Source organism: Hippichthys cyanospilos, chromosome 11 (genome assembly GCF_059441005.1).
Source record: "Hippichthys cyanospilos isolate Australia breed blue-spotted pipefish chromosome 11, RoL_Hcya_1.0, whole genome shotgun sequence".
In the NCBI taxonomy this organism is placed as follows: Eukaryota; Metazoa; Chordata; class Actinopteri; order Syngnathiformes; family Syngnathidae; genus Hippichthys; species Hippichthys cyanospilos.
This window is the reverse complement of record NC_142379.1, coordinates 20,102,471-20,119,530: the sequence shown is the minus strand read 5'-3', so window position 1 is coordinate 20,119,530 and position 17,060 is coordinate 20,102,471. Positions and strand designations below refer to the sequence as shown.

Sequence of the window (17,060 nt, the reverse complement as noted above, 5' to 3'; positions counted from 1 at the left end):
TGATGATGTGGTTATGTTTTGTAAGTTTTGTATTTATATCCGCAGACTACTTTTAATTGTGAAGTCTGTGAGTTGACCACTGCTATTCGCTGGGAATTGGGCCCAGGCCGGCACACATTGCAAAAATCTATTGACACTAAATGTTTTTAGCAGTCAGGCCCAGAGAATAGATTTTTCTCAATGTGGCCCCTGAGCTAAGAAGAGTTTGACATCCTCGCTTTCAAATATCTTCAGCATTTATGAAAAACAAATTGGAAAAAAAAATGTTGACAATACCTATAAAGTAATTTCATGGTCTTCATAAAATGCATGATGGTGAAGGGATTGTATGCATAATACAATGATATTTAGCAGATCCATATTTTGAAATGTTTACAGAACGTATATAATTTTAGCGTATTGAGCCAAAATGCTGCAATGTGCAATTGGCAATGTGCAATTGGCCAGAGGAAATTACTTGAACCTTCGACAACAGGTGTACCAAAACGAAATTGCTACAGGAATTGTAGCAATTGAATTGAAGCTGAAACTCATCACCACACACGCATGTTTCTGCAGTGAATATTTCTTCGCTGACTGGACTTTGCTGAACAAAATGATGTACTGTGCTCATTGACAGCACAAGGCTGTTTGCTCGCCTCTGCAAAGAAATCTTTATTCTCTCACACTTTTCAATCTCATAAAAATCCCATACGAGAGCTGTCAGAAACATATTAAATATGATTTTCAATTAATACCTTTTATTGTGGTTTAAAGTAGAGATGCGTTATCAAATGTGGGGTTCCATTTTTTGGGTTTTATTTTTTTACACCCTGGGAAGTAGTGTATGTCTTGATAAGGGCCACTGTTTGCTGTCTGAGTCACACTGTGTGTGTGTGTGTGTGTGTGTGTGTGTGTGTTTGTATCGGCATTAGTTTGGTTTGGTCAAAGTTCATTTTGCTAATATTTAACAAGTTTTGGGTGATGTAGTGGAGCCCCAAACATATAGATGTACCTGTATCATTGAAATACAATCATTGCGTGCGATCCTTACTGCTGTTTCACAATGACGATGAGGTAAGTCAGACAAATTTACTCATACTTTAGACTTACTTTAGCCATACTTTATAACAGTTAACATATACAAGAATTGAATAGTCATAATAATCAAAACTAAAAAAACATGTTAAACTGGTTAAAAATACCAGAAGTAACAGTTGAAGTCACACATTATTATACGACCTACTATGTGTGTATTTGACAGTTTTTCTGATTGCAAAAAGAAGCTTACTGTGAGATGAACTACATTTTACAGGAGCCACCATTTCACTTTACTTTCCCCACAGGAATTCCTGTTCAGTCCTTTAAGTGGCCACATTTCCCCATTGCTTTAATTAAACCTTCTGATTTACTTGCTATTTTAATGCATTGTTTTATAGCCAGGTTTATTATTATTGAGAAATAATTCTGTGTGTAATGGGGCAATACTTTCTGCCTGATTAGATATGCATTCTTGCTAACGGTACACTTTATGAGCTGGCTATACCCATCTACATGTTTAAATGTCTTTTATTGATCTAATACATCGTGTTTATAAACAAAATCTCCCTTCACTTAAATTAAATCGCTCAGTTAGAATTGATGCTTTCAGCAAGTGTGCTTTGAATTGACATTTCTAGAAAGGAAGGGTGTTTCTTGGAGGCATACAGTATATCTCAAACACATTACCAGCATAATAACTCAGCAATATTTGTAAAAACAGAAATGCTGATACATCTCTTGGAATGGATCTCATTAGAGTATATAAGCATAGACCTACCTAACATTTTGGCCGGATAGCATTTGACTTGATTTAAAGAAGTGTTTAAACCATGATGACTATTGATCACAATTTATGCAGTCATTGATTGTTTTATCTTCAGGTCCTGTCTGCAGTGATGAATGGTTACCTTCATTGAAATGCATAATTATGGACATTTTTGTTCCGTCTGTGTTTCTTCTATTGTGCAGCACTCAAAGTAAGAGTTGAGCATAAAGCAAACTGCCGCATGTTTGGCTGGCAATAATGTCATGGAGGCCAGTAAAGTATGCATTAACAGCTAAAGTGCTTATGTTGAAGTGCGGCACTACTTCTGTTCACACCCACAGACCATCTAGTTAGAGGAGCCCCTCATGATCTTGCAGCACTTTATGAATTTTCTTCAAAATAATAAAAGTAAGATGAAACCATTGGCCATGGGAATTCACAGTCACTGGACCTTAATTCCCAGTAGACGTGAGCTCAAATACTGCTCATTCATGTGTCATTCTCTGATAGCAATAAACTGTTTGCTTTGCCCAGATGTTTTTTCCTCAGACCTTACTTCCTAAATGGATACATAATTTATGATCCAGCATGCCAAGTTGACCGCAAAGGAGTTATACATCACCCTGAGTATTGTGGCGTAAACTAATTAGTCCACATCTCTTTGCATGTTGATATGAGCTAGCTCTCTCCTTGTAAGAGCGACTACCAATAGTGTACGATGAAACATCTTGTCGAACACAACCCATTCAAAAATGCTGTCCATTTCACTTTTTTTTTTTCAAATCGGTAAGAACATTTTCCAATTAGAAAAAAATGGAAATGATCTGTTCCATAGTCAAAATGGCACCATTGTTGACCCCTTACTAATTTTACATGCGGTTTACATTTGTTTGCGTGTAAAAATATGTGGACCAATAGCCAGAGTAAAATGTAAAAACAATTCAACGTTCAGAGATGAAAGTTCAAAATGGCCTTTCCCCTTATACTTTGGAGTTGAACGACTTTCCTCCAATTCCATTCTGTAGCAGTGAACCTTTTTTTTTTTTAATTGCAAGGGGTATGTTCCAGACTCACCTGCCATAAATTGAAATATTTGACATCCACTTGCTCGTACAGTAAAAACCCCACTAAAGGACTTTCTCTCAGTGATGGTTCTCAGCTGACTTCAACATAGATTCTTGGACACCAAAATGCCATCAGCTGGATATGGAGCAATAATTTTACTGTTCAGAATGTTGAGATATTCTACTTTTGTTATTATTATAAACCTAACCATATTGGACTAAGGAGCCAGGACTGGGGTAAATTTGGCAATGTGAACATCCTACGCTGAGTTCTCTTGTGACATCATGCACAACACTTGTTTGTATTGCAAGGTATTGACCAGCCTTGTGGGGATATTGTTTCCACAGAAATTTGGGTTGAATGCAGAACTGGGCATAATTAACCCTTGGGGAACATTTTGACCCAACTCTGGCTTTTTGATGTTTTTTATGTGAGACATCAAAGAAAAAGCATACAAAAAAGGAGGCTAAAATATTGCATAGCTTGTCAAAACATGACGACTTTGAATATACCACTCTGTCGTCTCTTCTAAATGCTTGCATACGGGGAGTCGAGAGGTACACCTTATAGGTGTCAAATTTACACCATGTCAGGCTTTACTGACATTCCAAATTGGAAATATTGTCAATTTTGGACATATTGAAAACCCAATGTTTTATCATGCATTTCCCCAGAATTTTGCATGAATCGTTTCAACGACAACTCGTGCAATTGAAATTTTTGTGTCCACACCGCTGTCTGGCGCTAGCGGCCAACTTACGACATTTGCAAGCCTTTCAATGATTTTGATGATTGGCTTAGCCTGGTCACCCATAATGCAAAAGTCTGCGAAAGTCACAATAATCTAATTATGACAAAAATATTCCAAGACGTGAGCAGTTTCATTTTCTTCTAAGTGCTGAAACAGTAACTTAAGTTTTCTCCTTTGAATCTTTTGCAGTTTCGGCTGTTTTAAAGCTGTTACCCGTCAGCCTGACTGTCCTTCGTGGGGACGAGGCCCGCTTTACCTGCAGTGCCCAGAGTGCAGACTGGGATGTTATGCTGTGGGAGCTGAACAGCACAGTGGTGGTCACCATCTCCAGAATTCATGGTGTGCTTTCCTCCCCCATCCCCAACATAACGGCAGAGGAAAGCCGGAATGGAGCTGGATGGGTATTTGTTCTCAAGAGTGTTGAGAGATTCCATGAGGGACAAGTGTGCTGTAACCTACAGGGCAAGGACAAGAAAACAGCGAACCTGTTTGTTCAAGGTCAGCCTCATATTTGTGTCCGTTTTAATGCATAAAATGCATATTTAAATGGGCATGGGCACTCTCTCTCTCTCTCCTCTCTCTCTCTCTCTCTCTCTCTCTCTCTCTATTTATATATATATATATATATATATATATATATATATATATATATATATATATATATATATATATATATATATATATATTTCAGTCATTCTGAACAGTTACAATTTTAATTGAACAAACCCAAACATTTATTTAAAGATGTGTTTCATTTCTAGATAAATCCTGAAAATGTTCAGACAATAATAATTGTCTTTATAAACGTAAACCTTATTTAGTTATTATCAGCTGTCAAGCATGAGTATTTTGTCACAAATTAATTTTCATAACAAAATTATATTTCATGTCCAATAAATACCTTTAAAAACATGACGTCACATGTGCTCAAGGTTTGGTTTCCAACTAATCATGTGCTCATCTGTCTTCTTGCTTTTGGTCATGTGACGCTCCAATGCTGAGCTGTGATTGATTGTTACCTGAGCCATTAGTGTATGTCATATTTAGTCGACAGAAAGGGGCAAAATGTATATTTCTCCGTGTAAAACTTGACCTTGTGTATAAGCCGACGCCCACTTATTTACTTCAATTTGGATGGTGGATTTTACAAAAACGCGAGTCTACGTCTACCCCTGACTTTAGTGGTTACACATATCATGGCTGTCCAGTTAAAACACATGATGTGTGTTATTAAAATGACAAAATGACCCCTTTTAGACACATTTATTCAATGTATATCAAATGACATACTCGGTTAAGGCGGGAGGGGGTGGGGCAGAAACCAGACAAGTGTGAGGCAATGTACGTAGAACGTGATGCTGAAACTAATGTTGCAACAATTAAACAATTTGAAGTTTCAGTGCTTCATATTTTGATACAGTTGAGAACGAATTCATCAAAAAGCCCTTTAAGTCATTGTCACTATCTGACACGCCAAATATCTCCTCCCATTTAAATTCTGGATGTCCTCTCCTTCCTGCTCATCATTTGCGCAAATATTGTCGTCACTCCTCCACGGGTAGTCATCTTTGGACCCGTCTAGTTTGTTTGAAATGGAGGTGTGCTGAACTGCTTTGCTGAACCCTTGATTGGTTGCTCTTTGCCGTGTTGCTCTCCCTCGCTTCCACACACAACTTCAAGATTCATGAGTTTTATTGTTATATGTCTAGTAATACCACCCAATGAAATTCTTATTCGGTTCACTTCCCCGAGCAGACTACGTTCCACTGGCTCCATTGCCAGTCGTCTCGAGAGGGGTTGCCCGTGGCGAGAGGCGCAGAGTAGATGTGGGCATACTTATTGTCTCCCGAGTCGGCGCCTGTACAATGGGGTTGACTGCAGTGGAGGAGATTGTATCAATTCAGAGTACCTACACTTTTTGGAGTTCTTGGAGGGTCTCCTGGAGAGCGCTCCCTCTGAGGACTCCTTCCTTCTGCTGGGGACTTCAATGCTCACATGGGCAATGACAGTGAGACCTGGATGCCCCCCGATCGGAACCTGAGCGCTGTTGTGGTAATGGACTTCTCATCTTGTATTGTGCATAATAAACATCATGTTAAAACACAAGGGGCCAAGATGTGGATTTAGCACCAGGACACCCTAGATGGCGGTTTGATGATTGAATTTGTGGTTGCATCATTGGATTTGTAGCTGCATTTTTTGAACGCTCGGGTGAAGAGAGGGGGCGAGCTGTCAACTGATTATCACTTGGTGGTGTGTTGGTCACGATGGTGGGGGGGGGGTTGCTGGGGGATGCTGGTCTAACTTGGCAGAACCAAACTTATGGTAAAGACTATTATTAAAATAACTATTCATACCTTGTCTTTCACTTTTTTAAATGCCGCAATTTAAGGAGTTAGTACTTTTTTTTAACACATCTTGTTGACCACCCAGCCAGCATTATGTCACTTGTGCAAAACCTTGATATCACGATTTAGCAAGTTTTTGAATGTTCTTTTTTAAATGTAAGGAATGTAAGGAAGCTAGGAATGTTGCAGTTTAGAAATAATACGAACTCAATCTCTGTAGGCAATGTAGTGTTGGTGACAATCACTCTGACTGGCTATTAGCCAGGAAATGCAAATATGTTTGTGAGATACAAGTTAAGAAATTGCAATGAAAAACACATTATCTCGTGGAGTAAGCGCAGCAAAATCTTGCTTTCTACTAGTGCTTGGTTGATGTGTATGTGGCAGATGACTTGAGCTCACGTGTGAACTTTGTTTTATCAAACCATGACTGAAAGTCGTTAGGGAAAAAAACTTGAACGAAATGCAAAGTGAACTACAATTACAATGATGAGTGTGAATTCTTGGAAATGTGCTTGGTTACTGTGCGCACCACCAATCAGGGTATACATTTAAGCTAAGTATATATGTACTTTGTAAAAATTCATTTGATTACTAATAACTCACACCTGGCTGTTTTTATTAAAATCAGCTTGGGTAATTTTATAAGACTACTAAATCAAATCCTGGCCATTTCAAGTGCAATGTTTCTCACCAGAAGATAGTCATTTAGAAACAGGTGCGTTTATGTCTTCAACTTCATCTCGAAGAGTTACTTTGTAAGATTGGAGCTTGCACCTTAGAACTTAGGCAGTTAGAACGAGGACGAATCTCTCTCGACACTGGTTTAAGCAGACTTCCGTCAGCCCACATTACTGCGTTAGAGCAGCCTGGGACTAACGGGAAGTCTTTACCCTTTAAAAGGAGTCGGACTGTTATTTATCTTTTAGGTAATTAATAGCCCTGGGGTAAGCACGAATCCTTCTCTGCTTTTTGACTTCAGTTAGTAATGAATCTTGCTTAATGCTGACGACATAAGATCAAGTCTAATCTTTTTTTAAGACACTGCAAATCTACTGAGTACGTACTGACATTGTAATGTATACCTAACTGAAATCAGGGTTTCTGAGGGGGAGATGTTTGAAAGCAACATATTTTACAGAAAAAGAATGCTCAGCTGCTTTTCTTGCATTTACAGTAGAAGACATGTGGTTAAAAGCAAAGACCACCAAATTCCACTGCAATGCTGAAAAATACACCGACTATAATAACCTTGATGAGAGGGGGAAAAAGAAGCAAATGTTGCTTTGATTGTAGCCACCCACACACTGCTGCTGTTCTAACATATGAGCTCAACCAGAGAAAAACATGCATGTGTTTGAAGCTGCTTTGTTTGTAGTTTTCTTTGAAAAGAACTGAAGAATTACATCTAATTACAATGCTGTAAAATAAGTATTTGCCCCTTTCTGATTTCAGTTTTTTTTTAAATTATGACTTAAAAAAGTTTCTTTTCATCAAACCAATTTTAAAATCACACTGAAAAACCCCCAGGATATCCCTATATAAGATGTAGTTTATATCTCTGACACCAAGTGAAAAAATAAATACCATCCCACTTTTCTTGATTTTAAAATCACCTAAACAGAATCTAATGGCAAAATGAAGTGGGCTACAAAATCGCAAGAATAAACGCATCATGCAACAATCCAAAGAGATTCCAGAAGAAATAACAAAAAATGTTGAAATATATCAGTCTGGAAAAGCTTACATTTCAAAGCTGTGGGGTTTCAGCAAACCACTGTCAGAACCATTATTCACAAATGCAAAAAAAGTGGTAACAGTGGCAAACTACCCCAGGAGTGATCGACCAGATTAGTCCAAGAGTGTAATGATGACTCAGGAGAAGGTCACACAAGAACACAAAGGATTGTCTCACATTTGTCCAAAAGCAATCTTGAGACTTTTGGAGCAACACTATATAGACTGATGAGTACAAAATTGAACTTTTTGGAAGGTGTGCCATCCATTATATCTGGCATAAAAATGACACAACATAAAAAAAAAAACTCATGATGCTAGCACAAAAGCATGATAATAGCAGTGATGGTCTGGGGCTGCTTTCCTTCCTCAGGACCTCTGGACAACTTGCTGTGATTGACAGAAAAAATGATTCTGCTGTTTACCAGAAGATTCTGAAGGAGAACGTCCAGCCATCAGTTTGTGCCCTCAAACTCTCCTGCATCATGCAGGAGGATAGTGATTTAAAACCAATCAGCAAGTCCACCTCAGAAAGAAAGATTTAGAGTTGCCAAGTCAAAGTCTGGCTTTAAGCTCTATTGAGATGCTGTAGTATACGAGCAGTTCATGCTAGAAAACCTTCTAATTAGCAGTGCTCCAAAAAGAGGAGTGCTCCAAAACTCCTTCTCATGTGTGAAACACTCAGCATCAATTATTACAATGGTTTGATCTCAGTTTTTGTTACTAATAACACACTATAAGGTTCAGCGGGCAATTACCGTTCACATTGGGTGAGATAAGTTTGTATCAGAACCCCCCCACTCCGGTAATGAAATCATTATTTAGAAACCACGTTTTATGTATTGTTGTGATATTTCAGCATAATATTAATGTTGGTTTGATTAAAAAAAAAAATCTGCATAATATTAATGTTGGTTTGATTAAAAAAAATCTTTGTGAGTGAGAAATATGCAAAAGACACAGAAACCAGAAAGGTGGTAAATACTTATGCACAGCATTGTATAACTTGGGAATTTCAAAATGAAACAAATAGTGTGATCAATGCAATACATATGAGGTCCCATACAAAGACAAATAACTATCTGATATTAAAAAGCTAATGGGTTTAATTGAATGAAACAACATACGCGGTCCAGCAGTCATGGCTGAAACATAATGCTATCCTGGGACAGTGACACAGGGTAGAGGACTTGGGAGCCAACCAGCAACCCGCCAGTGGAAGAGATAGGCAGAGGTTGGTGCAGGAAGAGGTACGAGCTTCAGTCGAGGAAGAGCAAACTAGTAGAGCAGTGACCATGTGATGCAGGGTGCCTGGTTGAAGTGGAAGCAGGGGATGGAGTGAAGAGTCACTTGGAAGGCTATCTGGCAGTGGGATCCCCAGAGGATCAAGAAGTTGATCCAGGAGGTCTATGATGTCCTCCCAAGCCCATTCAACCTCCACTCATGGGGCAAAAAAGAAACATTCTCATGACCCCAGTGTTCCAAAACAGGGACGCTGGAACACATCCTGAGCAGCTGCTTCAAGGCACTAAGCAAGGGCCAGTATCGATGGAGGCGTGACCAAGTTCTCAAATCCATTGCTGAGGCAATCAGCAAGGGGATCAAGGTCAGCAGGCATGTCCATGTAACAGCTAAGGCCATCAAGCAACTCATCTTGCTGGAGCAGACTGTTCCCTGGGAGGAGAGGGTGGAGGAGGCCCAGGAAAGAAAGAGGGAGAAGCAGCAGGAGCTGCTGGAGGACTGTTGGAAGAATGGGGTGGAAACCCAGGTGCATGCCAATGGAGATTGGGCTGTTGAGGGTTTGCCAGCTACTTCCTGAGCAAGGTATATGGAATGCTAGGCATAATGCGTGAGAACCATAGAAGAGCCAAAAGTAACAATGTGAGGGTGGTGGAAAAAGCCTCCAGGTGGCTGTGCTTGTAGTGGGTGTAGAAGGCCACTTGGACACAGGCCGAGATTTGATAACCTTGGTCGGGTCGCCTGGAGGAGGGTGTCTGTTGCAGGACCCGAAACACCCGATGATTCTAGGATATAATAGTGATGATGTATCCAAGTCTGTGCAGTAGATGGATTGTTACCTAAAACAACATATTACCAGTAGAGTTACATGGAATCTTCTTAGCTCAACATCTTGCTAGTCATTTGTAATTGATATGTTATAATATGAAACGGCACAGTATTTTAATAAAAAATATATGTCCTAAAATATTAATTATTATTGCTGACACAGCATCCTACAGACTCATTGAAACAAATGTCTTTGCTGAGTTGACAAACCATTAAATGCAAAAAGATTTGTATGGACACATAGACAACGGGGGGATGGGGGGGGGGCAATGTCACTTTTTCCAATACATTATAAAGAGATGCTGCATGGAAAATCTGCAAATCCCCACTGACGTGTTCACTTATTAAAAGTATTGTTAGTGAAACAGCACTACGCTCTCAACGACACACACCACACACCATTACCCTCTGATGATGGTGATGACTGGCTGGAAGCAGACGATTTCTCTGACCTGACACGGCCTTGGAATTAACTGTGAATCCTGCCACGTCCACTTAACAGTCAGCAACTCTGTGATTTGTGTACTGCAGCTGCATATAGAGTGTTGGAAGAGAGCCACAAATCTCCTGCACATCCCATTTCCGGTTGGAATATTCCATATAGGAGATTTCTTTAGCCACCCTTCTTTTGTCTTTTTTTAAAAAGTAAAGATGTTCATGTGAACCACTCAGTACTGTTGAATGCTCTTAAATCATGGCCCACCATATACAGTGAGCATAAAGCAGCAAACAAGTCACTTCCAATGCTAGAATGAGGCGCTATTTACCATGGGGGGTTTATTCCACAGATTTATGGATGATAGGTAAACGTCTGCTGCAAAGAGAGACCTTAAAAACGTTTATAAACATTTTAGCCCTTTCACATACTGTAGTTTGAACACATCCATTCATTCATCTATCAATCCATCCATCCTTCCATCACTAATCTAAGGACGGTGGTCTGTAAAGATAATGAACAAAATCGATGAAATAGGGCAGCCTTCGTGGAGCCCAAACATCACTCTCAATGAATCTGATAATGCCAGCAATGTGGACCAAACTCTGACATCAGTGGTACAGGGACCGAACAGCCCATATCAGGGGGTTTGGTACCCCATATGCCCAAAGCATCCGCCCATAGAACTCACTGAGGGACACAGTCAAATGCCTTTTTAAATTCCAAAAAAACACATGTAGAAGGGTTGGGAAAAATCCAATGCACCCTCAAGGATCCTGCAAAGGACGTAGAGCTGGTCGCTTGTTCCACGGCTAGTACGAAAACCACACTGCTCTTCCTGAATCTTAGATTCGACTCCCTGATGGACCGTACCTTCCTGCACCGCGAGACCTTGCCAGAAAGGCTGGTGTGTGTACGTTCCCCATTATAGTTGGAATACAGCCTCCGGTTCCTCTTCTTACAAAGGGCAACTCTCAACAGTTTATCAGATGGCTAAGGGCAGGATGCTCCTTAATGTCGTTTTTCCATTCGCTCTTAACAGGCCCACACCACTCCGCATAGCTGTGCCTTCCTTTGAGATTCCATTCCAAAAAGTGCAAGAGTTGAATCAACTGGTGAACCGTGCACGCCTGTAGCAGTTTTCCTCTGCAACCTTTTATTATGACTCTCACATTTGTGGTTATAAAATACAAATTGCTGTTGATTAATGCAGCAAGTTGTGAAATACAATACACCCCATCAAACTGACAGGCACTTGCAGATGGGTACAAACAAAATCCAACAAAGTTTGGGCTTAAGCTAGTGAAGGACATTCATCACACTGGCGGCGGTCAAAATGAAAATACAACATACCTTGGTATGGTCCAATATACCCTGGAATGGTCTACACAGTGGTGGACCGTCAGGGCCAACAATGCCTTCTCTGCTGGCCTAACATAACCTGACAGCATTATCATAATAAATTATAATAATTATAATAACGAAAACGAACGTCAATTTCAATTCATGTATAATTTTTTTTCATATAAAATTATTCTCCGTATTCTATTGTTTTCGTGTCATAAAATATCCATTTGGTTACGCTCATTCTAGTTTTGTAGTTTTAAGTTGGAGTTTTTAGCCAATTAGAATTCAGCTAACCAGGTTGTATGTAATCTGCCTGAGCCAGAAGCCAGGGCATTCGCATCGACACGGCGCGGGCTTCTGCACAAGCGCAGATGGATATGTGAGCAGCCCGTAGAACTTAATAGACAGCGATAATGGCCAACCGAGTCATGAGATCGCCATCTAGAAGCCTTACGTTGAACATGACATGAGTGGATGCTCACTGCAGGAAGGCGGTGCAATGCTCAACAAGCAAGCTACGCGGTGTTGGTTTTGCGTGATTGTCCATATTTCAGACTGGGCCACCAGAGGCGTGAGCTAACTCTGGCAAATAGTTCTGCTGGGAATGCCTTTTGTATGCAAAGGATCGATTTGGTGTTTGGAGCTACACAGGATTTGCAAACCTCTATTGTTTAACCAAGCAGCAATGAGGCACCAAAGCACAGCTGGACACATGCGCTACGGTGCTTTTAAAAACTTATGGGGACACCTGAGTGGATATACAGTATTATACATCTCGGTTCAAAGGTAAAGAGAGCTCCCCAATGCGCTACGGTGCTTTTAAAAAACTTTTGGAACACCCGAGTGAATACACTGTACATCTCAGTGCCAAGAGAAAGGGACCTCCATAATGAAGAAAAATTGGAAGATATTGAAAAGACTGATTGAATGTGACCACTGTTTGTTTTGGTGAGTTAGTTTATTTTATATGTTCCTATTCACTTAATAGTAAAGACATATAATGATGTTATTTTTATATTAAGCTGAGATTTGTGATTTTGACTTCATAAAATTTTGTGGATATTTATTTTTTTAAGTTTTTTAAAGTTTTGACAACATCACGTATAATGACAAGGTTTAATGGCTGAAGCGGGTTTATTGAAGTTTAAACGCTCCGGAAAATAGCCTGTGGAGCCCAGTAATGCGTACGTGTGCGCATGGGGGCTATTTATTCGAAAGTCTGACATCAAAGAAGGCGTATTTGTGAAAGTCACAGCCCGCCACTGGTTTTACGTATAGTTTTTTTGTATCTTGAGTCCAGTTTCTTATGTAAATGATCAAGTTTGTGCCAAGCCAAAAAGCCAAAAAAAGCCAAAAAATACAGAACCTTACCTTTTGAGTGACTCAACATTCAAAAGCCTTGCTAATTCTGCCCTTTGATTTTTGCGCCCTTGGTCTTTCTTTGGGGGGGGGGCTTTACTGTATTGCGAAAAGACATGCGCTGACGGTTTGATGCATGCCAGAGGTAACTATAAATGCACTTGTCAGGGGCCCTCTTCAGAGGTGGAACTACTGCAGTACACATATTTACTTAATTCTTAAATGATTAAACCTTATACACTGTACAGTAAGTGAACTGTTTCCCATTCGTTTTGAAGTCTCGCGCAGCTGCCGTCATATTAGTTAGTCATGTTAACATTGGAGGGTTTACACTTGAAATACCATTTTATTATAAAAGAAATCTAGGTAAGAGATTTCCAACTGCCTGGTGGACGTCGTCTTTGCTCCTCTGTCTCTGCCTCGTGCCTGTTGACAACAACATGTGCCGGGGTGAGTTACACAGCACGTCTCCGTGGAGTTGTAATCTCGCTTTTACACCCACAGGGTTGTGCTGTTTTAGTCATCAAATGCACCCATAGCAAAGGCAAACACATTGTCGAGGCAGAGACATAGCAGACGTTCACCAGACCACTGGAAATCTCTTACCAAGATTTCTTTTAAAATAAAATAGTTTTTCAAGTAATTATTGTTATCATTGTTATCTCCATCGTTATCATGATCATGATCATGTACAGATTTGACTTCAACGTCCAGGCCACTGCTAATGTGACCGTAGTTGTGAGAGACTTCAAAGGAAAGGGCTATAAGGTTGAATAATTTAAGATTTAAGTAAATACTGTATGTGTACTGCAGTAATATTTGTCATAAATAATATGCATAGCATGAAGACTTTTCACATCAAAAACAAATATAAAAAAAAAAAAAAATTGAAAAGTGGGGGCGCTACTTTGCGGGTTTTACTTTTACTGTCTAAGGCCCTCCATCCTCGTTGCTAGAACCAATGACCGCCAGCTAGAGGGTGGTGGGGTGATGTTGGGTGCTAGATTCTCTGTTGTGGCTGTAGACCGCTCTTTGTGACCTGGCGAGTGGTTCGCGTGATCATGAAAATGTTTACTTAATCTTAATTTATTAGACCATGACACTCAAGAGCATTTACCACAGGTATAAAACTGAGTCATACTTGGCCAATCAGAACGTCATGTGACAACACAGTCCCACTGAATTTCAGAATTCAGAACAACTTTTTTTTCCCAGCTGCTATTAGACTTTTTAATGCACAGGGTTAACTATGACTACTTTTTATAGATTATTAATGTGTGAAATTTGCACTTTGACTTGCTGCAATGACATAATATCCTGTTTATCGTCCATGTAAAGCTATTTGGCTTTATTTTTAAGTGAATTTAAAACCAACCTTTCGAAGCTCTCCTCCACGACTCTCAAACAATGACCCACTGTCTTTTGTCAAATAGCTGCACATTGAAAGCTACAGTCACCAAACTGACCCTGAAGTTCAGAATCGCTAAATAACAAATAAAAATGCATACCTTGCTAAGATTTGCAGTACAGTGATCCCTCCTACTTCACCGTCACAGATATCGCAGTCTCAGTACTTCACGGTTTTTTCATGAAAAATAAAAAATATTTCAAAATAAAAAATATAATTTAAAAAATGTGCAAAAATGTACAAAAAGTGAAAAAAGCAAAAAGTACATTATACAGTATTGTCAGTATTGTCATCAAATACCGAAGTAACATTAGTTATTAACTATGTTAAGAATTCTTCAAGCGTTAGAGTTCGTGACGTTTTTTTTTTAAATGCATGCTTTTAATTTGTCGGGTCGCGTTGGATTTCCGTTTCCTGTTTTACGTTCTCTGTGCGTCATTCGGCTCTTTACGGTGACATAGTGAATGACAACGTAAGCTCATATTTATAGTTTATTATCATTTATGTTGATAACGCACGCTACTGCTTATGTTTAGTAAGCGATGAGTGTTTATTCTGTTTCTGTGTTCGTTTGTGTAGAGGTTGCACTTTATAGTTAGTAGTTGTTGTTAGTTGTTGCTAACCCGCTAATGTCGGCCGGCCAAAAATACAGTAAATTCATAGATTAAGTGTTAGTTGACTGACTTTAAGATTGTTGTTGCTTTATTATTCAACAGATACTACATGGTACACCATACTTGAGTCAAAATAAATGTGAAGTTCAACAGGATGACTTGCGTATTCTTTCACCGGAGTCTTGGTGCAAATAACCTGTCCTGAGAACAAATTCTCAACAAACTTAAGTAATATTAGTTATTTAATGAATATACAATAATTCTTAATTATGTTAATAAGGATAATGTAATGTTAAATAATAGGAGAAAGGAAATAAAATACGCAAAAAAAAAAAGGATTGTGTCTGGTTACTGCAGGCTATATTGGGGCGTGTGTAGAAATCTAGGAACTGATACCCTACTTCGCGGGTTTCAGACTTCGCGGGGGGTTGACAGCCCCCATTAACAGCGAAGTAGGGGGTATCACTGTACTATGGAATCAATGGCAATTGTGCGGGAAGACAGAAATAGAAAGGGAAGTTAGTAAATGCAATGTTGTTGTTTTTCTCCCATTACACTTTAGGACCTTTGTAGTTTAACAGTTTAATATTATTATATTCTTTATGACTCTAAATTCTTATATGCTCCATCGAGACTTATTTGACTGGCAGGATGCTAGATGAGGTGGAAAAATGAGAAGCATTTTTCAGGCTTTTGACACTTTAAGGTTCTCAATCAATCAACTGTTTGTTTTTTTCCTATAAGTAAACAGGCCTATCAAGGGACTGCTGTGACTGCTGCTTATCTTTTATACAAACTTGGATGTTGTCAGTGCTAAATCCTTTTTGGGGAATTCGTCACCATAAAATCAAAAAGACCCAAGGGACCTGCCTGTATTTAAGATTGTGACTGTACCTGTTTGGATGTTTTTTCAGAAAAAGGAACTGTGACAGTATCTGAAGGCAAACCAGTAGCTTTAAAAGGCGAGATGGTCCACTTTGTGTGTGCCGCTGTGGGATGGTACCCGGAACCCTCTTTGCATTGGGAAGTCAATGGTAAAAAGGTAAAAAACACACAAGAATCATTCATGCTCAACATATTTGTTACACTACTATCAATAAAAATGAGATGCTAATGTCAGGCTAAGATGTCTGGCTAAGAATTTGCAACAACTCAGCTGTCATACTGTACCTGTTGTTGTGTGATGCCTTTGAATGTCTGCATTATGGATGTGGCGGATAAAATAAACTTTGTTCAACTGACACTTCATTCCCTCCATCGAATGAGAACTGAGATACATTCCAGTCCATTACAGTCCAACATTCTGCCATTGTATGGATAATGATGCTTAGAATCAGAGTAGGCAATTTAAAATAAATTGCCGGTCCACCATTTGTCTGCACCCGTCCATGTAATTCTCAGTCTGTAATCAATATTTTAAAGGCGCTGCCATCATTAGTTCTACTTATACATTTACACTTCTACTAAGACATCATTAGTTTAAAATTTTGATTACTGACAATTACAGTTTATATATATATATATATATATATATATATATATATATATATATATATATATATATATATATATATATATATATATATATGCCTCAAATTTTGCAATTTGAGGACCAAGCGAGCCAACATATACAGCCAATGGAACTGGGGTGAAAAAAGTTTTGTTGTGTTGAATGTTTATTAACTATTACCAATAATTTTACATTACCGGAAAGTAAGCCTTAGAAACAGTCAAATTGCTGTATTTTGGATTTGGGGGGTGGGGGCTTTGGTAGAGGTCTCTGTTTTACTGATTGCCTCTTTAACTCGACATTTCAAATTCCTCGTGTATTACAATGTGTGGGTGTGCCTATTGTGGCTGTTGATTACACAAAGTTTGGTCTACATTTGTCTAATTAAAAACACCACTTGAAGATAATGCCAAGAAGCAAGGGTAAATGTGGGCTCTAACTAGCCCTTAGAAATAAGCCAGTGATCTGTGGGTGGTGCAGATGGGCCTTGCTGCAGCATTTCAACATCCACTGGCCACAGAATCAAGTCAATTAAGGGCAGTGTGGCTGATGAACTGAGTCCAACAGCATTGCCTCTTACTGGAAGGATGTCAGCGACAAGCACACAATGTATATTTGAATCCTAGGAATGT

General features: G+C 39.2%; 1 protein-coding gene across 3 annotated transcripts in view; it reads left to right on the top strand.

Annotated features, from left to right (window-relative positions):
• The first annotated feature begins 917 nt into the window (after positions 1–917).
• igsf5b (immunoglobulin superfamily, member 5b) overlaps positions 918–17,060 on the top strand; it is a 41,686-nt gene continuing 25,543 nt past the window's right edge. For all 3 annotated transcript variants that reach the window (XM_088428537.1, XM_088428536.1, XM_088428538.1), the window contains exons 1-4: positions 918–1,056; positions 1,902–1,997; positions 3,792–4,100; positions 15,833–15,960. In XM_088428537.1, coding sequence (XP_088284663.1) covers positions 1,949–1,997; positions 3,792–4,100; positions 15,833–15,960 — 486 coding nt within the window. In that variant the 5' untranslated portion in view covers positions 918–1,056; positions 1,902–1,948. The remainder of the gene's footprint in view (positions 1,057–1,901; positions 1,998–3,791; positions 4,101–15,832; positions 15,961–17,060) is intronic.